General features: G+C 39.5%; 2 protein-coding genes across 2 annotated transcripts; one reads left to right on the top strand and one right to left on the bottom strand.

Annotated features, from left to right (window-relative positions):
- The first annotated feature begins 483 nt into the window (after positions 1-483).
- ASPA (aspartoacylase) lies at positions 484-7,186 on the top strand. Its single transcript, XM_039720932.1, has 6 exons — positions 484-871; positions 2,725-2,920; positions 4,093-4,186; positions 4,606-4,713; positions 5,285-5,394; positions 5,924-7,186. Exons 1-6 carry the CDS (start codon positions 645-647, stop codon positions 6,134-6,136), a joined length of 948 nt encoding a protein of 315 aa, XP_039576866.1. The 5' UTR covers positions 484-644; the 3' UTR covers positions 6,137-7,186.
- A 144-nt stretch (positions 7,187-7,330) lies between these two features.
- Positions 7,331-26,452, bottom strand: TRPV3 (transient receptor potential cation channel subfamily V member 3). Its single transcript, XM_039720931.1, has 18 exons — positions 26,103-26,452; positions 22,121-22,243; positions 19,581-19,685; positions 17,956-18,042; positions 17,120-17,277; positions 16,132-16,308; positions 15,806-15,946; positions 15,341-15,621; positions 14,531-14,707; positions 13,848-14,006; positions 13,328-13,429; positions 12,698-12,771; positions 11,916-12,081; positions 11,433-11,499; positions 10,839-11,110; positions 10,340-10,452; positions 9,670-9,740; positions 7,331-9,219 (listed from the first exon to the last, which is right to left on the bottom strand). Exons 2-18 carry the CDS (start codon positions 22,237-22,239, stop codon positions 9,125-9,127), a joined length of 2,364 nt encoding a protein of 787 aa, XP_039576865.1. The 5' UTR covers positions 22,240-22,243; positions 26,103-26,452; the 3' UTR covers positions 7,331-9,124.
- Positions 26,453-27,383: the final 931 nt, after the last annotated feature.

Below are 27,383 nucleotides of genomic sequence, written 5' to 3'. Positions count from 1 at the left end.
TCAGTCGTGGATAAATTGCACTGTAATTTCAGCTTGTGTTCCTTCTAATCACTGTTCATAGGATTTCTAAAACAAAAAAGGTCAGACAAGCCACAACATGCTTTGAGGAACTTAGCTGTTCTTTGGCTTTTTTTAGATGAAAATACTTGATGTTTCAGCATTGTGTGCTGGACTAGAGCCAAGATACAGTTCTTATTTTGCTGATTTTGCTCACTTTAAATAATTCTGCCCTTATATAATATAATACTTCTGTAACTTCAAACATACATGAGACTACCTGTTACACCTATTTACAGTGCAAAAATGCCTTGATATTTAAGTGTAAAACCAGTGTTTTCCACTGTTCATTAGCACAAGATTTCCCTATAGATCATACATTATAAATACTGCCCAGAGTTAACTTTTGGACTGTGGAACAGTGCCATTAACAGCCTCGGAGATGTTACTAAATACAGAAACTGAAGGGGAGGCTCCTTGGGGAGGGAGGTTGGAAAATCCCGCCTCAAAACTGAGTTGAGAACTGTTGGGAGAAATCCACTCACTTTCTTTTTGCGTCTGACCTGACCAGAAGAAAGACTCTCCTACTGGAAAGAGTTTATTATTTTATTTTTTTCCCCCCTCAGAGAGAAAAGTTTTCCTTGAGCATGAGTTCCCCGTGTGCTCGGGTGAGACGGGTCGGGCTCTTCGGGGGCACTCACGGCAATGAATTATCGGGGGTGCTCCTGGTCAGGCACTGGCAGCAGGATGGAGCCGAGATCCAGAGGGCAGGAGTGCAGGTGAAACCATTCCTCACCAACCCCAGGGCTGTGGAGAGGTGCACCAGGTACATTGACTGTGATCTCAACCGGGTTTTTGACCCCGAGAGCCTTGGGTAAGAGCAGCTGTGTTTTCTCTTGTTCTGCTTTTCTGGGTTTTAAAATTCTTTCCGGATTAAAATGTTGAGCACAAGTTCCCCTACTACTTTAACAGTGCAGTCACATAACTGAAATTACTGACCTTTAACCCAAAAAAAAGAACAAATTGCATGTGTTAACAGACTCACTTCTATTGCTGGTAGAATCAGTCTCAAACCAACACATTATCTTAAACATAATTTTAAATCAGCATTAGATGAGCTGCATTTGTGTGAATTGGAGTACCACTGTTCTTAGTCAGAGTCATCATTTCTCATGTCTTGTGCAATTCAGTTTGGGAGCTCTTCTGAATACAATTAGATTTCTAAGAAATAGATAAAAGCAATTAAACATGGACATCTGAGTATCTGAAAGAATGGCACAGAAATCAGGGAAGTGTGTTTCATTCCAGTTATGTACAGTAAAAGGTGAAAACTTGAAATTAAAAAAACTTGAAGCTAGAAATAATCTATTCTAAGGCAAAAGCATAGCCAAAAAACTGAATAATTTAACTGACCCTTTATTTTAAAATAAATACTGTCGATAATTACTGTAAAATAGTAACTGATTTCACATTTTTAATAGGATTTGATGGTTTTGTACTTTTGAGACATCTATTCCAGAGGTGTACTTTGCTATATAAACATTCTTAGCATAGCTTCTAACCAGGTAATTCTGTTTCAGAAAAGTTTTAATGGCACAGGTGAATATCACAGAAAGGAATATACTTACTGTATATATTTACAGGCAGTTATTCTTACCCTACACATCTTCCCATCTGGCTTTTCATCTTAGAATTTTGTTGTTAATTATTACATGTAAGATGTGCAGATGTTAACACATAAGTATTGAGGCCATTCTTATAGTTGTTTACTTTGGAAAAACATACTAAAAAAAAAAAAAAAAGGGGGCTCTGTTTGGTTTCAGCTGCTTTGAACACAGAACACTTGAAAAAACACCAGATTAAGCCACCTGCAGGTTTCCTGCATATTTAGCTACTATTTCTCAGTAAATACTGTGAAGTTGCCTGGTTCTATTTCAGCACTAGTGAGTGTTTGAAGTACCCGCCCCTGGTCCCTTAAGTGTAGAACCTTCAAAATCATCAATTATTTTACAAAATAAGAAAAAGGAGAGTGAAATCTTGATATTGCTGAAATCAGTGGTGTAAATCTCATTGGCTTAAATAAAAAGTATTAACACTTTTATTTGAAGAAATATTGATTTCAAAGGCAGAGCTAAAGAACAGAAAGGTGGATGATACACATATGATACACAGAGTCTCCTCAAATTACAAATATTAAAACTTTGGAGGAACAGATTTGAGGAGCAATATCTTCACTGAGCTTTAAGGATCCCAAAGGAATAGACTGTAAAAGTCTGGTCAGATCATGAGAAGAGAAGAAATAAAACAAGTTAGAAAAACCTTGAGGGTGATGTCCAAGGCAAAACAGCATGGACTGATGTCTGAATATGGTCTCCAGCAGGAGGGGGATCCACTCTTGGAAGTGCTCTATGTTTTTGCTAAATTTTTAGTTAGTTTTATTATGCACAGGGGGAAATTTTTGGATGTAAGGAGAAATAGTTTCCAGCCAAAATTTGATTAAATAATTCTAATACCTTCTGCACAAGACACAGAATAATAAAACAATTACTAGAAAATCATACTTGATTTCTTCAACAAATTCAGCCAATTTTAAGTTTGGTAATTAAACAGGTGATTTCAACTCCAGTCAATTTTGGATTTAAAGTGAAAGGAAAAGGCTAATACATGTTTTGTTGACTGTAAAGCCATGGAATGAGCTCACTAATTTCTTTGTGCTGATATTAACAGCAGGCCAATGGTGGAAGATATTCCATATGAAGTGAGGAGGGCTCAGGAAATCAATGATATATTTGGTCCCAAAGGTAGTGATGATGCCTATGACCTTATTTTTGACCTTCACAACACCACTTCTAACATGGGTGGTACCATTATTCTTGAAAACTCCAGGGATGACTTTACAATTCAAATGGTTCATTATATCAAGGTAAAACTAATTTAAATGAACTATTAAAATACATTATTAGTTGTAATGTTGTATTACTATATATTATCTTGTAGTCTCTTTATATATACTATTTTTTCTTCTGCAAAACTGTTTAAAATATTTCATTACTTATAGGATGAATTCTTTTTAATCAGAGGCAACTATTAATTTGATTATAATATCAGGTAATTCAGATTTAAACTCATCATATCTTCATGTATTAAAATGAGCATTATTAAGACTGATGGGCAAAGAGGAATACTTAGAATAACATCTATGAAAATTAATGCAGTTTAATCTGCTTTCACACTGATCTGTCAGGAACTTGGATACATTTGGGTTACACATGCTAAATAGTTAAACATTAATTTCATTAAATAAAGAGATGCAACAAATAATGGAAGTAGGTACTGACAATGTTCCCTCATCAGTGATGTGTCTTTAGAAGCTGTTTGATTTTTCTGTTCCTGAAGCTGATAAGTTTTGGTAGAGTGAGGTTTGCAGAAGTGCTGCTTAATGCACAATTTCCTTGAATTCTGGCCTGAACAGTGACTGATGGAATCCAGGTTGGGCCAATGGTGTGGAATTTTAATTTTGTTTTTTCCCTGAGAAACAAGGTCTTTTCAGACATTTTTTTCTTTTTATATGTATTCTTTTTAAATGCTTATAAAAATATATGAAGGTCTAAAAAGCTTTTGACAAAAATTATATGAAGAGTAATGGCGGACAGTCATCAAGAAAGAAGCCTCAAGTAGCAAAAAGGCCAATAAAGAACATTAAAACGAGGCTTAATTCACAATCTGTGTCCCCATAAGAGAACTGGAGTCTAACCCCAAATAAAATAGTTGAAATCTGGTATTTCAGTATTGATGGTATTTCAGTTCTCCCTTTTGGAACCATGCTGAGGAGATTTTTAATCTCTGCTGGCAGTTCAGGACTAGAGCTGTGCTCAGTTCAGGCTCAGCAGAGCTGCCTGGCATCACTTAATGGGACAGGCACCAACAAACACAGCTTTGTGCGTTTTCTAAAGATGTCCTACTTCCTCGAGGGCCCTGAAATAAAGGCAACATATTGAAGACATTGTGTAAATCACTTCTGCATCAGTAATCTTTTGTGGCACAACATTTGAAGCCGTTTTGCATGACAAAGGCGTTTTTAAACCTTCTCCACAGAACGCTTTGGCTCCAGAACCTTGTCGTGCTCTGCTGATTGAACACCCCAGCCTGAAATATGCAACAACTCGCTCCGTGGCAAAACATCCTGTTGGTAAATATCAAACCTAAAGGCTCTTTCAACCCAGCAGCAAAGATTTGGAAATGTGGCTGTTTTCAGGTGTGTTCCCTGCCTCATGCAGTGCTCTGAGCACCAGGAGCTGCTTGTTTGACAATATTTACCAAAATGAATGGCTGTGATTATCCTTTCTTCTGAAGGGCTCTGATTTACACAATCATTACATAACACAGAAATCCTTAAACTCAGTTAACCCACTTTTTGAGGAAAATATTTACAATATATGACAAGGACTTGCTTGCCTTAAAAACCCACATAATTCTGTGCCTTACAACCCTTCTTAAGCATTAAATACTGGCCCATCAGACATTTATTTTTGCTCTGCATGTGATGTGTGATGGTGACATTAAGTGACACATTAAGTGACATTAATGATCTCCCTCATCTCCAAACAGGTGTCGAGGTGGGGCCCCAGCCACAAGGTGTTGCTAGAGCTGATGTTTTGGACAAAATGAGGAAGATTGTCAAACATGGCCTTGATTTTGTGCAACTTTTTAATGAAGGTAATGAGAGGTTACAGCATCCTGTGTCATGTCAGTGGACTGTTTTAAGAGAATATTTTAAAAATATGGTTGGGCTATGAGACTTTACAGTTAAACAGATAAAAGGTGGGGGGAGAATTAAAAAATTAAAGTCAGACCTGTGCACTACCTAAAATACACTTTCATAAGTATTTTAAATTATTTTAGAGTATATTTTGTCACTGGGTTGGGATTTTTTTGAAATAGAAAGAAAATAATACAGTTATGCATGTCAGAATTTCTATTATTGTGCTGGAATAGTAAAGATTAAATACCACTGATATCACTCTGTGCTGTGCCACACTAGTAAACAGACCTTTCATTGATTTCCCCAACTACAAAATAGGTCTTTTTATGTGAAAAGTAACATTTCAATAACAAATTTAGACTTGAACTTCATATGCCCCAATACATGACTGGGCAATCTTTCTACAACTTGGCTTTGAGGGGACAATCTGATGATTTGAGTCATTCTGCAGAGAATAAATAATGCAATGTTCTTTTTAACAGGCAGTTTTTCATCTTGACATTAAATTACATTTATTCTTTCTAGGCAAGGAATTTCCATCATGCACAATCGAGGTTTTTAAAATAATGGAGAAAGTAGATTATCCCAGGAATAAGAATGGTGAAATTATTGCAATAATTCATCCTAAACTACAGGTAAATTCTAGAATACTTTCCTTTTGTGACATTTTCTACTTATCCCTGTGTTGCTTCTGCTATACTGTTGTATATTTTAGTAATAAATATTTAAAATGCCAATATTGCCAAAGGGTTTTATTGAATACTTTAGACCTCCCCTAGGGTTAACTTCTCTCACTAAGGTCATACATTCATTATTTCAGGAACTGTCTTGGGAATCACTGAATCTAAAATCGCTACAAAGAAAAAGCCAATAGGATAGCTTATATTTTAAGATATAAACCTAATTTTTCATTCTAAAATGAGTGTCCATTTTCAATTTTCAATCAATTGTGAGCATCTGCAGTTTCCTTCTAGTTCACTTGATCAGTGAATTCTGAAAATGAGGGCCAGACACAAAAGATTATTTATTAAGATTAAACAGAATTATTTTTAAAGCTTTTGCCATAAACTGCAGAAATTTGCATAATTAGCATTAACTCAAGAATCACATAAAATATACAAAAAACTGAAAGTGAATATATTCTATTTATTTTCTTTCCCTAAGGATCAAGACTGGCAGCCACTGAAGAATGGTGATCCTCAGTTTTTGACTCTTGATGGAGAAGTAATTCCATATCAGGGGAACTGCACAGTCTATCCAACATTTATTAATGAAGCTGCATATTATGAAAAGAAGCAAGCTTTTGTAAAAACAGAGAAAATCAAACTCACTGCAAAACACCTCAGGTTGTCAGTCTCAGAGCAGAGCACTTCTTAAGAGCTTTTTTTCATATAAAAAATGGCTTTCCTTGTGAAGTCCAGGGTCATTCAGTAGTAACTTGTGGGATACATAAATGCAGAATCTAATTTTAAATTGTAATTTAATTAACCTTGCTGAGCACTTTGAGATCTGTTGTCATAATGCTGATTATGAGTCTGTTTGTTGTTCTAATAGACTCCTATAGATGCAAAGAATTTATAAATATTTTTGTGAAGTTTTTATGAAGAAGCTCATCCACAGTACTACATTATATACAAAATTTACAGCTTTTCTACTTCATAAGCCCAAACCTTAATAACCAAGACTTTTTACAATGGGTTAATCCTTTAAATTAATTTCTCAGGTAAACACAAAATGTGAGACAAAGGAGAAGCTGGGCAGAGAGAAACAGGGGGAGGGTGGGTGTAATAAATGATATTATCTGCATATGTGACTGATCCCCACTGTGCTGAAGTGGAAGCCTTGGGGTTTATTTTGTTTTTATACTTACAAACATAAAAATAAGCTAAAAAAGGATTTCAGAGAAATATACTCTAAAAAGCTTTACATTTCATTTTAGTGTATTTCACAATTAATTCAAGCTGCTCCTGATTTAAGACAAGATTTAGGCAGTTATTCTGGTTTTGATGAAGAGCAGTGCATAAACCATACCTGAGTCTTCCAGAATGGAAATTAAGAAGAATTCCATATGGGGAGACTTGTTCTGTATCTGTAGAGACAAAGCCTGTCATAACATCTTAAAAAGATTTTAAAATGGGGGTTTAATTAATTTTCTAATGTTGTTTTTTACATATTTGACAAGTAGGTGATAAACATGAAGACTTTTGCATAAGGACACATTAATTATTTACTGAAAGATTAATTATCCAGATAACTCCTGTATTCTACCTTTGAAAAGTGATGTCACCCTCATTTACTACTAAATTTAAAGTATTTTTTCCTTGCCTTTGTGTAACTCCTATGGTAATAAAATAAAAAAAAAAGGACAATATTGATTGGATGACAAGTTTTATTTCCTTAATTTAAATAAACATGGTATAAAAAGCACAGAATGACCTGCTCCAGTCATTTTCCAGAGTGTCCTGGAGCCAGCACGTGGCTGGTGTGAGGTGGCCAAGCTCTGTGGCCACTCAAAGAGGGATTTCCTCAGTGAGAGCTTTTAGGAGCAGCCCCCAGCTGGTTCCTGAGTTCCAGGTTTAGTGCCTGGGCAGGGGCACAGCATGTTCTTGTAGGGTTTTTTGTGTTTCTTGTAGGGATTTTTGTGTTTCTTGTAGGGTTTTTGTGCTTTTTTCACAGCCCAGAGCAGCCTCAGCACGGCGCAGAGGCCTCGTCGTGTTTCCAGTGGCCTCACGGCCCAACCTGGTTCCTGAGTGTGTGTGAAGAGGTATTTTTTTTCCCTTTGTACAAAAACTGGCACAGAAAGGATCCAAGCAGAGCTGAGCAGCCCTGAGGCAATGTCCTTCCTCGGCAGCTTTGGTGCAAAATCAACAAAGATTCCGAGACCGCGGGAACTTTTCTTCTCATCCTCACGTCTCCTACTGAGAAAGCCAAACAGTGCTGGGGTGTGACGTGGGCTGTGGGTACACAAATGTCCTTCCCCTGCACTTCCTGTGCCCAGAACACAGCCCAAGGTTCCTGTGGATCCCATCCATGCATCCATTCCGTGGCTGGAATCTCAGGGGACGGCGCCTGTCAGGGCTGGTTGGGCAGCAGGACCCACGCTCACCATCCCTGTAAATATTTTGCATTATCCTTCCCACTGCTGGCTTTCCTCATGCTCTCTTCTGTCTTAAGAAAGTCTTTTGGATCATTTTGCCCACAGCTGCAAAATCCAATGCAATTCTTATTATCATTCAAACACAGAACTGAGTTCCCCTGAGTCTCACCTAAAATAGCACCTTTAAAACAGGCACCACATGAATAATTCTGATGAAAAGCCATGACACTGGAGATACATGTTAATTGAAATTTAAAAGTACACAGAACAAATGTTTCTCCTTATATGTACACACATAAAATAGAAAATGAAAAATATAATTCATAGTACTTGGTCATCACAGGTAATTAAATAAGAGCTACAGAAATGCATTACAGAGTCCTCTGAATAAAAAATAAAGTCTGGAATTGCATTGCATTGAACTAATTTTGTTCACCTGGGGAAGAAATATTGACTTCTGATTTTTCTGAAGTGGTTAAATGCAAAAATTAAATCAGAAGAACTTCCAGTGTGGTAACTCTTTATGTAGGAAGATACAACAGCATGGAAAAAGCCAAGGAGGAAAATTAATGTTGGGATTGGAGCAAAAATCCTCCATCAGGAATTCTATTTCTGCCCTGTTAGTTGATGAGGAGGCACAGACACACAGTAATAAATAAACAGCAATAAACTCCAATTACACCCTGGGACTGCACAGAGGAAAACAGACCAGGCAAAGCCAGTGGGATCTGATTTTCCAGCTGATGGGACCAAGCCCCCAGTAACACTGACAGTAATGCAAGAGCTGCAAATGTACCCAGAACCTTGTGACTTCAAAACGACACACTTCATTTAGTCATCTTCAGAACTGAAATGCTTTGCTTTTCTCCACAACAAGAACTTTTTTGTTTCAGTCTACAAAATGAGTTTCTCATGAGTTAGGGATTCCAAAAGCCAGCAGATTGGGATCACGATGACCTTAATTTACCTCAAAAGGAAGAAATATCTCACATTTGACCTTTTTTATCCAGTTAAACGTCTCGAGCCAAGTTTGAGGAGCATCAGGCAAACTTGGACAGCAAGTTTGAGAGGCTCAGAACTGACCCAGTGAAATAATCCCATTTATTTCAGCTCAGCTGCTCAGAATAAATGGGTGCAAGCCATCAGACTGTGTCGCTGAAAGTTTGTGTTCCAGCTGGCTACAGCTGTCCAAAACAGCCACAAAGCTTTCAGCCTCCACTGCTGATGCTTTTAACCTTCAGAAGAGCCACACGTCAAGCACAGCACAACTAAACAGAAGTTTCAGGCAAATCATCCATTTCTTCAAACGTATTCAGGGTGTTTTTGCTATTAGTTCTTGAATTATCTTGAATTTTGCTTGGATCTGCAAAAAAATGCATTGTAAACAAAACAGGATATGGTAGAAACTGTATAGGTAAGATCAGAATTTTGCACCTTTTTTTTGGTTAAAAACATGTATTATTTAAACAGCAAGCTCTCAGTTTGCTACCATATCTTCTACAGAATTTTTTTCACCCCAGAGTAAGCTCATTTCTCCAGGATACTCCTGTCCTGGCAGCAGATGGGTGTCTTGGATTTCCTGGCCAACATTTATGTCATCCAATATATATGTTACAAAACTTGTTTGTCACCAACCCTCTCTCCAAGTCTTTAAAAATAATTTAACACCACTGCCATATTAACCATTAGTTTCTCTAGCAATAATATGTGGTTTAATATAAGAGTTTATATTTTAAAGGTATAAAACTTAATCAAAAAACATTTCTAAGAAGAAAAGATTCTGCAAATCGGGTGCCATAAAATTCCACAGTACCTGTTGGCCCTGGATCTTCATTAATAAATGAAACATGGGTTTTCCACTCGGTCCATTTCACTTCATTAATCCTGTTTACATTGTACATAAATTGTGTTATCACCATGAATTATCCCCCAGCTACATCCCTGACCTTCCCCCTTTATTCCTTCCTGGGATTGTCACACTTGGCCACCTGCTTTGCTGGCACTAAAACCTGGATATCTTTTGCACTGTATGAAGGTGAGAATAATACCAAGACTGCTTCATAATTTCACACATTGTTAGTACAGCCTTGAAATATTTAAGTATTTTTCATTAAACAGCACAGTTCTTTAATATGGTAATCATCAATTACCAATCAACTTAACTGTGATTGCTTTTAAGCTGACATTCAAAGGAGATTATGATAAAGTGACATTTACTGCAAACAGATTTGATGCTTCTACAGTCAAAACATATGAAGATGAAAATCTTTTCTTACCAAAAGATTGCCTACATAAAAATTTATACATTTTCCCTATTTAAACAACTGGTTACAACTGAAAAAAAATCCAAATTATATTTTTGTACACCTAGTATAATTTGTAGAGATAATATAAATATTTTAAAGAGGGTTTTGAGGAGGAATGACCTTAAAGCAGCACAAAGAGAGCAGAAATGATAGCACATTATTCCAGCCTTGCTTTACCTTAAACACACCCTGGTGTCATTTTCAGCCACTTTACAACGTTCTCCCAGCTGGAATTTTTTCCTCAGGCATTTTGGTAAGAATTTTTCAAATTCCAAAATAGTCCTGGCTCTCTAGTGGCAGTAAACAGTAAAATGAGTACGGTTAGCCATGGTCTGATTTCACAGCATAAGTTTGCAACAGGCCAAGCCTCCACCCACACCCAACACCAAAACCAGCAAATCACTGAAAATTTGTGCAAATAGGAATTCAGATTCCTGAAAAAATAGTGAATATATCATCCTGTGATATATCCTGGGGAAAGAAAGTCATGACAGTGCATGAGTTGAAAATCCAAACCTTTAAGATTGTTCATTCCAAAGTTCCTACAATTCTCCAATACTGGACTTATTTATGTCTATTATTCATGCAAAACCAGATGAGGATTTTCTTTAACACTTAACCTGCTGTGTCAGCATGAGGATTTTAGCCCAAGCACCTCCCAGATTCCCAAACCAACCTGAAGTTTCCAGATGTGCTCACTCTCCTTAGAAATATCCTCCACGGTTTCTCCCATTAATGCAATCAGCATGTTCAAGAGAAGAACAAAAGTCAGCACAACGAAAGTGATGAGGAGCAGGAGGAACAGGACAGGGTACTTGGAGTTCTGCTGGATCTCCAGGTCACCCAGCCCCAGGGTGAGCTTGAACAGATCCATCAGGACAGGCCCCAGGCTGCTGTTGGAGTGGCATTCCCCACCCTCCTGGCACGTCTCAATCAGGGCAGCCAGAGCTGAGAAGGAAGCACAAGGAAGTTTCAGTCACAATCATTATTTAGGAATACAGGCACTTCATCCCAAAGAATTCAAACTGCTCAAGGGAGCCAGAGCTGCCCAGGCACACAGAGCAGCCAGGGGACAGCTCCAGGAGGCAGAAGGAGCCCACATCAAATGAGATTCCAGGGATTTGAGACCAAGGCAAATCCGTTCACACCTAAACTTAACATCCAGAAGAAACCCCAACATGAGCTCTCATGAAAACAGGGTTCTTATTCATAATAATGCTAAAATTTTTACTCACACAGAGCATCAGTGCTTTTCTCCAGTGATATTTACCTACACCAAATCCCAGCAAAAACACGATGTACACAACTAAAAACTTGATCACATCTTGCAGGATGACCTGAAAATGGGATGAAACAATTGACAGAAATTAAAATTCAGAACTAGCTTTGTGCTTTTGAATTCTGCAGGGATACAGGTGAGGCACACACTAAAGCATCAGACTGCTTTCCTTGAGCAAACAAACCCAAAGGTCTGATTTTTCATCTCAAGCCTGATGTGCTCTCTGAGAGTGACTAATTCTGTACAATACAGACATTACAGATTATGATGCAATTAAATTGCAGAACTACATTAGCTGGAAAAAACACAAGCTACTCACATATTTAATGTAATAAAAATGTCAATATTAAGATACAAACTAGTTCCTGCTGTTGAAGAAGAACAAATATTGTGTTCTACTGTAATAATGCATAAAACTGGAAATAAGGAATTAAAAAAAAAGAACTATAAAATACATATAAAAGAAAAACTTGCCTTTTGTATCATCACACTGTAAATGCCCATGGACTGGAAACCTCTGGTGAAATAGAGCATATTGGCCCAGCCAAGGGCCATTGCCAAAACAAGACACACCAGGTGTTCTTTGTAGGAAAACAAGTACAAAAAGACAGAGAAGATCACAAGCAAAGCTTGTATAAAACTGTTAAAAAACAAACATATATGTAAAAGAGAAATTACTAGCACAAAACCAACAACAGAATGGAAAAATATGAAAACAAGATTTCTTTGCTCTTTAGGCTTAATTTCTAATTTCATGCTGCTTTTTTATTCTCCCCATGAAATTGGCATTATAGTTTAATGATAAAATAGGTCAGTGCAAGCAGTATGATTATATTAACATATAAGGGTTATATTTATTAAACTTAATTTAGGTAAACTATTCTCCCCAAAACAGCTGCTCAATGCAGATATTGCTGAGAGAATTGTAAGAATCCTTACAATATCTCAGAAGCCATTTAATTGCAGCTTTAGCTTAATGAATTTATAGAATCAGTACAGATTTTCCACAAACAGGGAAGACACTGGCAGGAGGGAAAAATCCACTCCATGCACATCAACCCTGGCATTGTCAGTGACAGTGGAACCAAGTTTGTGTTACAGAACAGCTGCAGGCAAACTTACATCCATCCCTCTAAAACTCATAATTTGGAGGGGGAAAAGTGAATATCTGCTACAGGAGCACATTCGCTGTGACCATGAGATAAAGAATTTTATATGTAGTAGAAAAAAAATATATATATACATGTCAGACTTACAATGCAAAGTGGAACCAGGCATCAGAGAGAATGGACTGCAGGTCTGAGGGCCTGAGCAGGAAGATGGCCACACTCTGTGCAGGCAGAAACAGAAAATGCAGGCATGGTGAAGAGAAAAGAGACCTCAAAATGTGTTTTTCAAAATAATTTAACTGGTGTTCTGAACTATTCCATCTACTGGTAAGATGTGGCGACTTCTAGAATTAATTTTTTATAGGGCTGTAAATTCAAAGGTTAAAATTCTGTCGTCTCTGGCACAATTTAAGTTACTGTTTTTAATTACTTACATGGCAGTATTGTACCATGGGATTTGTTTTTCATTACAACTTGCAATTATTTTGTCCTTAAAGCCAATGATTTGACAATACTTATATAATACAAATATCAGCTCTCTGCACTGACAATTTGAAAAGAATTTGAAAAGCAAGCATCCTTATGTTTGTTTCCCATTTGTAGTCACATATATAACCAGGGTCATTCTGAATAAGTGATTGTGCCAAAGATTTGAAAATTACACATATCAAAGACACTCCATGTGTATTCCCAATATCAGCAGCAGCATATTCATAAATTTAGAGAAGTTCTTTACAAATTAACTGTGTGTTTGTTACTAAAAAACCCAAATCTTACCTCTTTTATGGCTAAAAATATTGCTCCTAACATAACCATCACCTGTCCTGACAACTGCAGCCACCCCACACCTCGGGTCAGAGCCAGGGGATAAGGAGGAGCCTGCAGAACAAATCCAGAATGAAAATCTCAGTTCTATCCCTGAAGGGTGAAAGGCAAAGCAACAGAAACCCTCCCACCTCTGGGTTCACAATTTCTCCCCTTCCAGGGACAATTTTCTGGATGTATTTATACAATCACCCCCTAAGAGTGATGTTTGAAATACCAGAAGTTTCTTTCTTAAAGGAAAACCAAAATACACTCTTTCCTTCAGAAATTTCAGTCTTTGTATCATTTATTTGCATTTTAGGTCACTTCCACAAAATGCAAATCTGATGCTCCCACTCTGGTGTGGGGACGTGGTCTCTCTGTACCCAGATATTCCAATATCTGGCCTTGTTTTAGCATTTTAAACCCAATTCAGGAAATACTATTGCCTTTGAAGTCAGTACATTTGCTGAGGTTCAGCTGCTGTACTCACTTCATTTTCATTGGGCCTGTGGTAGGAAACCAATGTTAATGTTACATTGTACAGGAAATAAAAACAGCAGGACATGAAGAACATGTGCCGTGCAAACTTCTTCCACTTCATCCTCAGCAGGGAGTTCAGAGGCTCCAAAGTCAGCATCTCGTGACGATTCTGAGGAGGGAAAAAAATAAATAAATAAAATAAATATTTCAACTCGCTGCCTGTAAGGAAACTGAATTTTAGGTGTGAATTTTGTGTATTTCACTCCATGCTATCCTTGCTGCCCTAGAAACACCTCTGTGCTCAGGGATGTGCCAGACCTCCCTGGGATGGAAAAGACACTTCCAAAATAACTCACCTGTGTTGCAGGAGCTGGATGCATATTTGCTTATAGCTGACATTGTGCAGCAACATAAAATTTATCTTGCTCCTGATACAAAAACTGAGAAATAAATATTACTGTCCACAAGTAATTCAGTTGTTTGCAAGGCTGACAATTCTAATATGGGGATACTGCTAGAAAAAAAAATTATATTTTAACATAAATTCGAATAGTTTATTATTAGATTAATCATTATATTATAGTATTATAGTAGTATTCTTCTATATTTCATAATGTAATATTTTATTATAATAATACTTTATTATATTTTTATAATATAATAAAATATTTTAGATAAGAATAGGCAACTTACCCCAATATTTGTATTATAGACAATGATTTCCAGCACTGAGTTGTCAGCAGTGGTGTCCAGCTCTGTCAGGTCATACAGAGAAGACTGAACAGGACCATAAGCCCAGTCTGTGAATTTTCTTGACAGGCTCCTGTTTGGCTTCTCTCTGATCTCTCTGCTCAGGATGTACTTCAGAATCTAAAACATGAACAGATGATTTGTCAGCAGCTGTGCTGTTCAGGGAAAGGACAAACACATGAATACATGAATTGCCCAAACTCTCTCCTTTTATCTGCAGCATTTTGTACAGCTCTTCAATTTCATGTATTTGTAATTTTGTTATTCAGTGAGGGGTGCTGGAGGTGAAAAACCTCTAAGAAATAAGTTCAGTGTTTTTAATGCCTTCAGATTTTCTACCAGAGAGATTTTTCTAAAGGATGAAAGCACAGTTTTCCCTGTGTTCATTTATGCCTTCCTTGAACTTAATTCCTTTCTAAATCATCCCAGTGCCAATTCTTTACACTGCAGTGGATTTATGCAAACCAAACTCTACAGCAGTCCAACAGAGCAGTTCTAGTGAGATTTCTGAACTGTTTGGGGGTAAATGCAGAATTTCTGTACAACAGAAGGCTGGTTCTAAACAGCTTGTGTAGTTTGTACAGAGAGGGAGTTAAAGAGAAACCTGGAAGCATTAAAACAACCCTGCAATGGAAATATTTGTTTTTTGAACAAAATTAGCTCACTAATACTGATACAAAACAGCATAGCCAGCCTGGAAAGAGATCTGTGGGAGCACAAGCTTCTCTTAGATGCTGCTGAAATCACACCCACCTCTAATTTCCCAGTTTTTGCAGCTAATTGCAGCGGTGTCAAACCCTCCTTATTCTTGGTTGTTTCCAGATTTCTGTCTTTACTTCTCAGCAGGATCATGTCATACATTCTGATCACAAAGTCATTCTGTGTTTTGGAGTCCTCTGCCACGGTCACTAATGCATGGAGGATGTTGTTTCCTCTGGAATCCTGAGAGGAAATATTGGTCCTGGCATTGTCCATCAACAGCTCAATTATGTCTGGCTGGTTGGTACATGCTGCCAAAGCCAGTGCAGTCTCACCTGCAGAATCACAAAATGCAGCAAGTAGTCGTGGTTTATTTCATCAGAATAGAAAATATTGTGTTAAGCATCTTAATATATGAAAGCACATTTATATATTGATGGTACTGGATTAAGCTCTTGGTTTATGGAAGTTTTGGGTATTCCTTGATAACTTTTCCAGAAATATCTCAATTCCACTTACCAAAATAAAAGCCTTCATGCTTGTGTTTGGGATTAAAGAAAATACCCTGGGCATGAGCATTGACATCAGCTCCTTTCTCTATGAGGCTCTGGGTGATTTCATACTGTCTCCTCTCAATGGCAATATTTAGAGCTGTCTGGCCTGAAAAAGCAGACACAGGAATTTGGGGCTGAGTCTCTCAAGCACACTCTGAAACATTAATGATGTTTCACAAAAGATGGCACCAGTGATAATGAATAAAAGTTGGTTCAAGGGATTTAAACCATAATTATTTTATGGAGATTATGTTTAACCATATACCTGAAACTGCTATCAGATGGCAATACCTTTATATGCCTCTTCTGTGTATGCTGCATTGATAAATCTCTCCAAAATGCCATTTTCCTCTGCAAAGGACAGGAGCATGTTCACTATCTCATTTGTGTTCTGGTTGATGTTCAGCAGAGCTTTCATCAGACAAGTTTTGCCAGTGTCTGAAGCTGTGAACTTCTTCATCAGGTAATCTACAAGAGTGAATTTTGAGATTAGATCATTGTTATTTATTAAACTTCTGCTCATTAGGGGTGAAACCTGATGGATATAGATGAACACAAACTATTTGCCAAACCATGACTTCATCCTGTTTACTTCTTTCTTGAGCACCAAGGCAACCTTGGTGTTCCTGTTGGACATCCTGGTGCCATAACTCCCAAATTCCGAGGGAAGTAAAGATCATTCCCAGGGAAATAAATATAATTCCCAGGGTAATAAAGACCATTCCCAGGGAAAAAAAAGACCATTCCCAGGTTTAGGCTGCCCCTGAGCTGCCAGAAGAGCTGTCAGCCCTCCCCTGATGCCTTGTGAAGGCTGACCTAGAACAGAGACTAGATGGAGGTAAAGAATAAAGCAGGGATTTATTCAAAGGATCTCCTCCATGGATCCACCTTGGGCAGCACAAGAGCCCAGCCAGGGCTGCACCCAAGATGAACCAAAATGGTCCCAAAATGCACGAGCGCTCACGGGGTTTCTCACTTTGATCAGTTCTGCTCCATTTACATATTGGAGCTAATTATCCAATTACAGCTTTAGATTATGAAGTCCCATCCCTCTTGTTTTTCTCTCTTCAGCCCACATGGGTTCTGCTCTTGGGCCTGAGATTTGGATCATTTCTCCTTGGTCCCCAGCTGGAGAAGGAATTGTTTCATCTCCCTGCTCTGTGCAGAGACCTCACCATCCCCTAACACAAAGCTCAGAACTGCACACTAAAGCAGTAGAGAATCTAAAAACCACAAAATCCAGCAGGTGAGGCAGAGGCTGGGTGCCTGCAGGGCTCACCTGGCACGGGCAGGGAGGTGCAGGCCCGCGCGCGCTCCCCGAGCTCGGCCAGCAGCCGCTGCAGCTCCTCGGCGTTGCCCTCGGACACTGCCCGGAACAGGTTCCTCTTCAGCTTCTTCCTGGCACTCCTCAGCTCAGGGCCTGGGCACGTGGTAGCACTGGATTGTAAGAAATCATCGTGAAGTTGCTGGTGTAATTCATCCTGGTTTGTTTTATTTTTAAGAAGGGTAAAAGCAAATACAATAGTTGGCCCCAGACTAGATGAACTTGCCTCGCTGCCATGGATTTAATTTAATTTCTCACATTGATCATTTGCAGTTAAGTGGGCTGTTGAGAGGCTGCTTTATTATAAACAGCACATTTTTCAAGTATTTTTTGTTTTATTCAGTTTATCCATTCCTCTAGAATAAAGGCTAAGGAACACTTCTTTGCTCTGCCACGACTGACTGCAGTGCTGAGGTTACCTGGGGCTGCTCTCACAGCAGAAGAGAGATCTTAACCTCACATCTTACACCACTTTCTGATCATCCTTTCTTCTGGAAAAAGAATGATTTCATATTTCCCCCAAGCAGAAATACTCCATGCCTGGTTGTGGTGTGTGGGTCCTGCGTTGCCATCTAAAAACACCCATTTTATATAAAGAATCCTCACACTAAATATGAAAATTGAGAGATTAGAGTTGTATATTTCAATATTTAATAATTAAAGGATCAGAAAGGCATGCACACACGACTTTTTTTTAAAAAAAAACATGCCAGGAAAAATAGGTAATATCTACCCTTCCACAGTCTGAATCAATTGAAAAAGTGCTGAGAAATATTTGTGTCTCCACTCACCCACAGCTGTCCACGTTAGGGCTGTATTCAGTGGCATCATCCTGAAGGGACTGGGGAGAATCCATGTCTTCCCCATTTGCAGATGCACTGCAGAGAAAGAAAAGCAAAATGTGCCAAGATATTAGCAGGTATTTTGGTAAATTGCACGAAGGACCAGTCAGGTAGGTTAGAGTATCTGCACTAGAGCTTAAATTAGTCCAATTTGACATTGGCCTTTTAATTCTATCATTTTATCTCCCACATGGATTTTAAAGTGAGTGATAAAAATGAAGAGACTCACAGGATTTCATTATATTTTCAAAAAGACCACATTAGGAAAGCAATCTGCTTTGTGTTTTATTATTTCACTACAGATCCTGAAACCGTGGGAACTTTTTCTTTTCTTTTTAATGATCACTGCTTTTTATACATCACCCTGCATGCTTGAAGCTTGCATTCTTCCCTTACCATGCTTAATTTGTCATCTGGCACAAAACAAGTGCTAAATCAGTAGCAGTGAGGGGGTTGCAAGCCCACAATGAAAGATTTACCTAAAGATTTACTACACAGAACACTGGAGGCAATTCAGGAGTGTTTTGTGCCTGACTTGAATGAAAGAAATTGAGGACTGGGCCCTAAATAGATGTGTAGGTGATATATTTAAAGGATTTTCAATGGAATTGATATTTTGTAATTGCTGAACATAATTTCCACACAGTCTTAAAAGCAGATCTGACTTAGAAAAATTAAGATAAATGAGTTTCTTACTTGTATTATTGTTTTCTCTAAGGTTCAGTTAGGATGAACTACCTCAGGTTAATAATTTAGTGAACCTGAGCTATTAATTACTGGCAAAACAGATGCATGGACAGCACTGCTCTGCAGGTATTCCCTTCTCTTTGAAATAAATCTGGGAGCTCTGAGTCCATTCCTAATCTATCTGTGTCTCCTTTGCAAAAAGCTGAGTAATATGGTGACAAAGCACATGTGCAGGTCACTTCCTGAATGACAGGGGGAAATTTGGACACCTCTCCTCTGAAACCAAAATCAGCCTGTCAGCCAATTCCTAAAAGCTGACCAGACATCCTCAGCCACAAAAACCTTTGGCCATTCTGGGCCTGTGCCTGATTTGTGACATATTTCCCTTACTCATAATTATTGGTTGTTAGCACTCTGCACATTTTTTAAAATTAAATGTATTCTCAGTCGTAATTTTTGTCTATTCATTCAGCATAAATGGCTGCTTTAAATATTTCAGATTCAGCATTTCCACGTTTGATTGTTAATGAGCAATAGAGGGAAGACGTCAGCAGCCAGCTGGGAACAGCTAAATTAGGCTGTGGTCTTCACACAGCAGAAAACACCCATATGAGAGCATGGAGTTTGTTCTAATAAGAGGCTAAGATTAAAAAAAATACTAATTTTAAATTTATTCAGATCTGAAGCCTGATTTATTCCATAGAAACGACAGCAGTAGATAAAATCAGAGATAAGTCTCCAGTGAAGTTCTGTCTTTGAAGTGACCAAAAGCTGTAAAAAGTCAGGTGAAAACCTGGCACTGAGGCCCAAGGAGAATTGAGGGGAAGGGGCTGGCAGAAAATGGATATATTTGCAGCAGGAGCATTGCTTGTGCATCTGGAACTTACCACGGGCGAATGTTGGAATCCATGGGCTTGGAAAACACGGGGGGAGAGGTGTTATTGGGACTGGCATTGCTTTCAAAACCATCAATCTCCAGGAAAAAGTGGGAACTGTTGAAGACAGTGCATTTTAAAAAGTATCAGTGATAAAAGGCAAGCCCAACCATAAACCAAGAAAAGAACTACCAAGGGCAAGCTTGATAATTTATCTCTCCTGGCATTAAAGCTGAGCTGGAGCTGAGGCTTATCTGCTTTCCCTGAGGGGATCCCAGCCTGTGCCCAGCTCTTCCAGGCTGGCAGATGGGCAAAATTCCCAAGGTATTTTTGGAACACATGGCATCAGATCCTGACATGTGTGAGCAGCAATCTCTAAACCAGCCTTGCACCCAGTTCCTGTCACTGCACAGCCACACAAAAATGATTTTTTTTAAAATCCCAGTCTCTGCTCTTCCAGCCAGGAGCCGTCAGGATGGAAGGATGGATCATTTCAAACAGTGATAGTAATTAAATCAGAAAGTTTGAAAGGTCACACGTTCAGTGACATCAGGCATTTCCACCAGCCAGGGCTAGATGTGTCCCCTTGCCTGCATGACATTTAATTGTTTTCCCTATAAATAATTATATAAATATTGATAGTGAAAAGAAATAAAATTTGGAACAACACAGGCAAAGTGATATGAAAAGAAAGATTTCACCTTTTAAAACCCTGCAGAGTTGAGAGGCAAAAATCAATGGCTTGGTTTTACTGGATCTCAGTAAAACATTGCTACAGCTCCCACAGGCAGAGGAGATTCAGGGGTGGATGCAGCTACTCCCACAGGGGCTGCTGTTCAGAAACTGCCTTACATCTCTAAAATGTTCCAGTAATCACCTGGAAAACCTTTCCAATTCACCTGGTATTTATGGGTTTGTCCATAGGGCATTTCTTATCTAACTGCACTTGCAAGAAGATTTTTTGGGGAACATGAAGTAGTTGCATTGATGGTAAAATGAAAAAAAAGAAAAAAAAAAAGAAAATAAAAAGAAGTATTATTTAAAATGGTATTATTAGGACACTGAAAAACCTGCTGATATTTGTTCACCTCCTTTTCCAGTGGCTCCATGATCCAGGTGTTAATTCTGCACCCAACAGCTGTGCCGCCCCTGGGAAGGGAACCCAGCTTTGGGGGCTGACAGAGCTCACCTCTCCTGGCTTGGGGTTACCTGTGCTTGTCAGGGGAGGGCAATGACACCCCAAAGCCACCGTGCAAAGCAGGGTGCCCTCAAATAGCCAGGTGCTGACGTGGCTGGGTGCTCTGCCCACAGCCACCAGCAGCTCTGGCAGCCTCCCCACCCTCCCTCCCCTCGCATTTCCTGTGCTGCATTACACCCCAAACACCCCAATTCCAGGGGCTTCCAGCAGGGAATGCCACTGCCTGTAAGAAAGTGAATATTGAGAGTGAGAAATGCCACGCTGGGAGTGCAGCAGCTCTGCTGGGGCAGGGGAGGGAGAGTTTTGAAGGAACAGCATGGAGCAGCGTTGGAACACATAATTAATAGCATGTGTTAAAGCCCTGCATTAAAATCCACGTGATGTGGGTGCTGCGTGTTGCAGGAATGCTGCCAGCCACACCCTGAGCTCTGGCTGGAGAGGTGGGAAAAACCCCAGGGTTCCTGTTCCTGAGGCCACAAGGAGTGTGAGATTGGGGCTCAGTAATTGAGGGCTTGGCTTTGGCAATGTTCCTGTAACTCCACAATCTGCCAGGGAATTGCCCCTTTTGAAGTGCTGGGTGTATCATGAGCTGTTCAGACACTTTGTCTCTCCCCATATGCCACCAAAGAGCTTCTCTTCTTGAATTTAATGACGACAAGAGAAATTGGACCACCCAGGCAGTGGATCTCAAATAACTAATGGCACCATTCCCGTGAAAAGTGATTCCTCTGATTATTGAGAATTATAAATGTCAGAACAGCCACAAATGGCCAGGCCTTCAGAGTTTCAGAAATTGCCATAATAACCAGTAATTATTCAGAATGAGAAGTTTATGAATGAAAATTTATCCTCACTCTACAGTAACTTAGTTGACTTCATAGTATCAGGCAGGAATTACAGCTCCATATTCCCCATTCATATTAAATACAAACCCTCAATTCCTTTATTAATTCTCTAATATTAATTATGAATGAAAGTGAATATTTTATAAAACAAAAAAAAAGTCTCATTAATCAGACTAATGAAAAAGAGAGTGAATTTAGGTTTCTGTTTGTGACAGGATTTTTCAAACCTCCTGCTCTCCCTGCCCTCAGCCTCTCCATAGCCTCAAATATGGAAATGTGACAGATTAAGTTTGAAATGCTTCCTTTTTTCAGGCCAGCCTCTTACATAAAACCTGGTGTGTTCTTCCATGTGATCTCTTAAAAAGATCACTTCATACCCAACATTAACCATCATTAGATCAGATTCTTGTGAGGTTACACAGAACAAAGGTGTTGGAGGTGTTTCAGTGCAAAGATCTAAAGGAGATAAAGCAGGGAGTTTTAGTGGTTTGGGCTGAGCTCAGTCCTACCTTTTCTTGGTGGGAGTGCCTTCAGTCACCTTTTTCTCTTGCTGGTTTGCAGGGGGATTTCCAGGCGGGTTTGTTTTCTTGCCCATTAGTGGAACAATTTCGTTGTTATCTTTAATCATGTTTCTGCAGTAGGGAGACATCAGTTACTTGGGTCCTGTTCCTTTGAAGGAAGTGTGGTGACCAAATTACCTGTTTACAGTCTCTTCAAGTGTAAACACAAATATTGATTTTTTTCCCCCCAAGTTTCTCTTTTTCAGCTGTTAAGGTCACACCTCCACCATTTCATGTGTCAAATCTGGAGGGTTCCACACATGACTCATTAAATTTCAGTCTATGACAAGTGACATTAAAAGTGGTACCAGGAGAACCATAAATTCAAGCCTGTGCCCAAATTAAACTGAAGGGAGCCTGTCAGTCCCAGTGACTGTGTGTGTGATTTAGAGAAAAACAAGGATGACTTTTTAAAGTAGCCTTAAAGTTGGGCATCTTTTCAGCTAATCTGAGCAGTCTGCTCTTGACCAAGATAATTTCAGAAAATGGTAAATCCCAGGAAGATCTGTGCAACAGCAAACAGATAAAGGAATGTTCCAGATGTGAAAAGAACAAAGAAAAATCCCTGAAAGTTTTCACTGCATTGGAACAGCAAAAGCAGCAGACTGAAAATGATGCCCAAGGTGAGCTCAGCTAAATTATCACATGGATAACATCCAGGATTATTTGTGTCCTGGTGATTTCCCAATATTTCCCCAGGAAAAAGAAACAACCCCATGATTCTGCTGGAGGGAATGACCACCAGCACATGACACAAAAGGATCTTGATGCAGTTACCTGCCTAGGAACACCCACAGCATGAATTCTGTGAGGAATAATGAATAACTATCTCCCTGTTTCTCAATCTAATACTCAAGGGCATCATTTTAAATGGCTCAGGATAATTTGAAAGCAAGAAGGTGAACTCAGGATACATTAAAATTCACTGAAGGTACACCCAAGGAGATTTATGAGGTCAGGGATCCATTCCCAAGGAAATCAGGGGAGTGGCCTCCATACCAAAGGACAAATGGTAAAAATAATTTGCCTACAAAGTTTAAGCAAAATCAACCACACATTTTCCCCCCTCCTACTCCACTTTCCTTGATGTGACAAATGTACACACACATATTTTCTGCTCCTGTCACAATGCTGTCAGTGTGCCTTAGCACCAGGATCCCTTCATTCTGGGAGTATCAAGACACAGAAAGCAGATTGTTCAGAGTGTTTGAAAAGACATGACACCTGGTGTGAGAGAGGAGCCAAGAATATCAAATACGCTGGTATTGGAGTGAAAGTCTATTAATGCATAAACAACAAATGTTTAATTATGGCAATTTTCAATCCCAAGTACAGAGAGCTGAGAATTTACAGGGTCCAAACACTGCTAAGTGCAGCTGTAATGTCTTGGCACTCTGTGGAAGAGGAACTTGAAATATTGGAAAGGACTCCTCACCTTGCAAAGGCTGGCTGAAGAAACAGGCATGAAAATAATTTTTTATTGTGTTTTCTACCATTGGCAGGTGTGTTCATACTAGGAGACATTCCTAGTTTGGATGAATTCCCTAAGAATTCATATCACAGCTTTCATAGAAATAATTTATAAAGGGAAAAATATTTTTGCATACAAAGTACACCACAGCTTCTAGTAAATGCAGAGAAGAGCTGAATTTGGAGATGACACAGTGGAGGTGGGAAGAGGGGCTTTGTCTGTGCCACTGGAAATGTCACTCACGTAGTCCCCAGGACACGTTGTGTCACTGAACACACTGATAAACATTTAGTCTAAACACAGCTAAAACAAGTGACTGTTGTCCTGCTTAGTTCATAAATAATTCTGCTATTTACTCCTCACAAAGTACTTAAAGAATACAAAGCAGAGTGTGGGCAAAGACATCTCCCATCCCAGGGAAGAGGCAAATGGGATGTTTGACATAAATCAAATCAAAGGGGACCATGGTGGGGATGGACATTAAATAGCTTCACAAAATGAGTGACTTTAAAGGAGGAGAATAGTTGGGAACACATTAAAAAAGTCCAAAAGCCAACAAAAGGAGTTGCCAAGTTGAGAAGGGCTCAGTTGGGGGGGGTGTGAAGTCAGAGGGATGAGAGAGTAGAATGAAGAGCCGGAGGAATAAAGATCAAGTTCAACTCCTAAATTCCTCTTGTTTCTGAGTGATGCTGGAGCTGCTCAGAGATGGCAACACCTCCCTGCAAGGGCAGCAGCTCCAGCCCCATTTTCAGAGATTTTAGCACAGAGATTTTAGCAGTGACTCGAGAACAGGCTGCACCTCTGAGGAGAGGTGGGAAATAACCCAACAGAGCCCTGGAGATGTGTTGGATGATGGACTGCTGAGCCACAGTGATGTAAGGAAGCAGTTTGGGAAGGAAAAAGAGGACAGATTTCCTGAAGTACAGAGGGACTACGCTTTCAAAAGCACAGAGATGTGAGTGTATGCCAGCCAAAAAGTCTATTTAAAATGAGATTTTAATCAGCCTGCCCAAGTAAATAACTGCAGGCACCATAGCAGAAGTACCTTGCTACAGTGCTGAGGCAGCGTCTGCCTCATTTTTAATCACAATTAATTGTATGCTGAGATGAAAACTAAGCTGGGCTTTCAGCAGCAGCTTCCAGTGCACTGTCATTTTCTGTAATCTCTGACAGAAAGAGAAAAATAGTGCAGCAGCCTGAACAGTGTCAGATCTAAGCAGTGTAGCTTATGTAACCTGATACAGAGTGTTGTCTTTGGTTGTAACTATTTTCTACTCCCATTATCTCCTTAATTGTCACTTCCAGGCCACCAGAGAAGTGGCTTGTGTGAAGTGGCCAGCAAGACAAAACCCCTGCATTGATTTATAGCATCAAGAATGACTTTGAAAGGGATCTGAGGAGTTGGTATCTAACCTCCAGTGTGCTGGGGGTAAGAAAAGGGAATTTATCTGTGATGGTGAATGGGATTCTGCCATTGCTACACATTAGCACAGACTCACCTTCTGCTTATCTGAGAGCAAGAACAATCACACGTATCTGTATCTGTACATCTCAGTAACAGTTTATAGGACATGGCTAAAGAGAGAATCCTACAAATCAGAAAAACACTCAGCTGTGATGTTGTGGCACAAAGGTCTCCCCTTCCCTGGGGGCAGAGGAGGGGAGGTGACTTCCAGGAGCTGTTTCATTCACAGGCTGCTCAGAACAGACCATGGCACTTCCAGCACCTACAACTCAATTCTTATTGCCCCATAAAAAAAAAAAATAATACCCCTCTCCAAGGGGAAAGCTGATAAAAATTCATTCTGATTTTTCTGCATTATTTATGAGTCATATCAGCAGAAAGTTACACTTGTTAGGAAGAGCTTCATCTTAAAAACCTGTAAGATTTTTAAACTTTTGAGGAGCATTCAAAGACTTCAGGTGCTACCAAGAATGCTCTTCTTTGGTGAGAAATTTTCACTTTCCTATGAAGATTATTCCTAACAGAAAATTTTTAAGAACTCTGAAAAGCAACAATATGCTTTCAGATTATTTACCTGCCTATTTCTGAATTAAATAAAAAGAAGGGTTTTTCTGAGTTGAAATAACTTATTCTGTACCTTATATTTGACTTTCAGTGGTCACTACAGTAGCTGAAACTTTTGGTGGAAGCTGATGAATGTATTAAAGTTATGATATTATATTTTGGATCCCCTTGGCACAGGAATTAGGAAGTGCAACAGTGTTCCAGGCTGACAAACACAAGTTAAATCAGGCCTGTCCTTCTTCACTCCTGAGTGCCCAAGGAAACAGCACAGCCCAGGAGAGCCATTTACAGAGTAGAAGAACAGAAAGAAGCCCAACAGAAACACATCCTCAGTGTGGAGGATCATTTACAGAGTAGAAGAACAGAAAGAAGCACAGGGCTCCACCTCTGTCTCTGGAAGATTTCACCCCCAAACACCTCGGAGCACTCACCCTGCTCACAGCACCTCCATGTCGGCGTGGACGGATCCGGGCGCTGAAAACCAAAGCAAGGCCCTGCTGACAACATCCAAAACTCATCTGCCAAAGCAGCAAAACCACAGCCAGGCTCCAGACTACCCCAAAAACACAAAAGCAGCCTGCTCCAGGTATCCAGTGTGCTCAGCTGGGGAGCAGAGCCGGGGGAGCGCCGAGGAACCGCGGCCGCGCCGAGTTTGCTCCATCTGAAATTAGGAACAGGGAGAAACTGGCCAGGCAACAACTCCTGACTCCAGAGCTGCTAAAGTGGGATGACACACAGGCAGTAATTACACACTGGAGTGTTACTAAAGCTGGGTTGCTCACAGGTGACTTCATGGCAGCAGTGGAGTATCTCAGGTGATTGCTGCTCTGCTGCTTGCAAAGGAAAATGGTTGTGCAGCTGCATTTGGGTTGTAAATGACACCTTCGTGTCATGCTCGGTTTATTACATAGCATGAATCTACTCAAGGCAGAAAGCAAAAACAAGGAAATGATCCTAAGTGCTCCAGCAAGCAAAAATGTTTGCTGTTACTCCAAAATTTTACAAACTACGTTCAAAAATCTTGTAATTGCACAGTGCTGTCAGGGAAAATGTGGTGGGTGTGTTTAAATTTTTCCCTACCTGTAAAAGTTTTTAATGAATTTGTCCCCACAGGGGCTGTGGGAACACAACCAGTTGGGTTTCACATCCCTGTGACAGGCAATGGCTTTTCTCAGCTTTTCTACTTTGGAGCTGTTGAGCAATGATGAATGCAGAATTCTGGTCTGGGACGTGCCAGAAGAGTGACCATGAGTTCCTCTGCTCTTTTTATAGAATCTTTGCATTGTCACCAGAAATAGGATGTGAAGAACTCCTATGTCTTTGCAGTCAGACCTGCAAGGTGTATTTACAGCTGCTTGTCTTGAGTTAATTATTAGATAGGAGTTTAAGAATAACTATGTAGGCAGCAAAACAGGAATCTTTTTTCAGCTGTAGACAAGGGCAAAAAGAAGTCAAGTTTGGGTGGAGGAGTTTTGTTAGGAGATAGGTCAAAATTTGGAAGTAAAACCAAAATAACTTTGGCTACTCTAACATAGACATTTTAATCCAAAGACTGTGGCATTAAAATACATCTACAAACTGAAGGTAAGCTCCTCCTGTTCATAAATTATCTTTAAAAACAGGTCTGCTGGGTGTTACATTTGCCTGAGACCTTGTGTGAAATGCCAGGAGCACTGCACAGCTCCTGCCCATGAATCAGCTCCCAGGAGCTG

The sequence above is a fragment of the Passer montanus genome, unplaced genomic scaffold (assembly GCF_014805655.1).
Source record: "Passer montanus isolate IOZ18808 unplaced genomic scaffold, ASM1480565v1 scaffold44, whole genome shotgun sequence".
In the NCBI taxonomy this organism is placed as follows: Eukaryota; Metazoa; Chordata; class Aves; order Passeriformes; family Passeridae; genus Passer; species Passer montanus.
This window is presented reverse-complemented; position numbering and strand designations above follow the sequence as displayed.

Bases quoted from the DNA above. Each gene is read 5' to 3' on its own strand.
- ASPA (XM_039720932.1), top strand. From the start codon at position 645: ATGAGTTCCCCGTGTGCTCGGGTGAGACGGGTCGGGCTCTTCGGGGGC. The intron at 2,921-4,092 runs GTAAAACTAATT...CCTTCTCCACAG, and splicing joins AAATGGTTCATTATATCAAG to AACGCTTTGGCTCCAGAACC. The intron at 5,395-5,923 runs GTAAATTCTAGA...TCTTTCCCTAAG, and splicing joins TAATTCATCCTAAACTACAG to GATCAAGACTGGCAGCCACT.
- TRPV3 (XM_039720931.1), bottom strand. From the start codon at position 22,239: ATGATTAAAGATAACAACGAAATTGTTCCACTAATGGGCAAGAAAACA. The intron at 19,686-22,120 runs GTAGGACTGAGC...TGTCTTCAACAG, and splicing joins GGCACTCCCACCAAGAAAAG to TTCCCACTTTTTCCTGGAGA. The intron at 11,111-11,432 runs GTAAATATCACT...CTTCCTTCTCAG, and splicing joins TTTGCTGGGATTTGGTGTAG to CTCTGGCTGCCCTGATTGAG.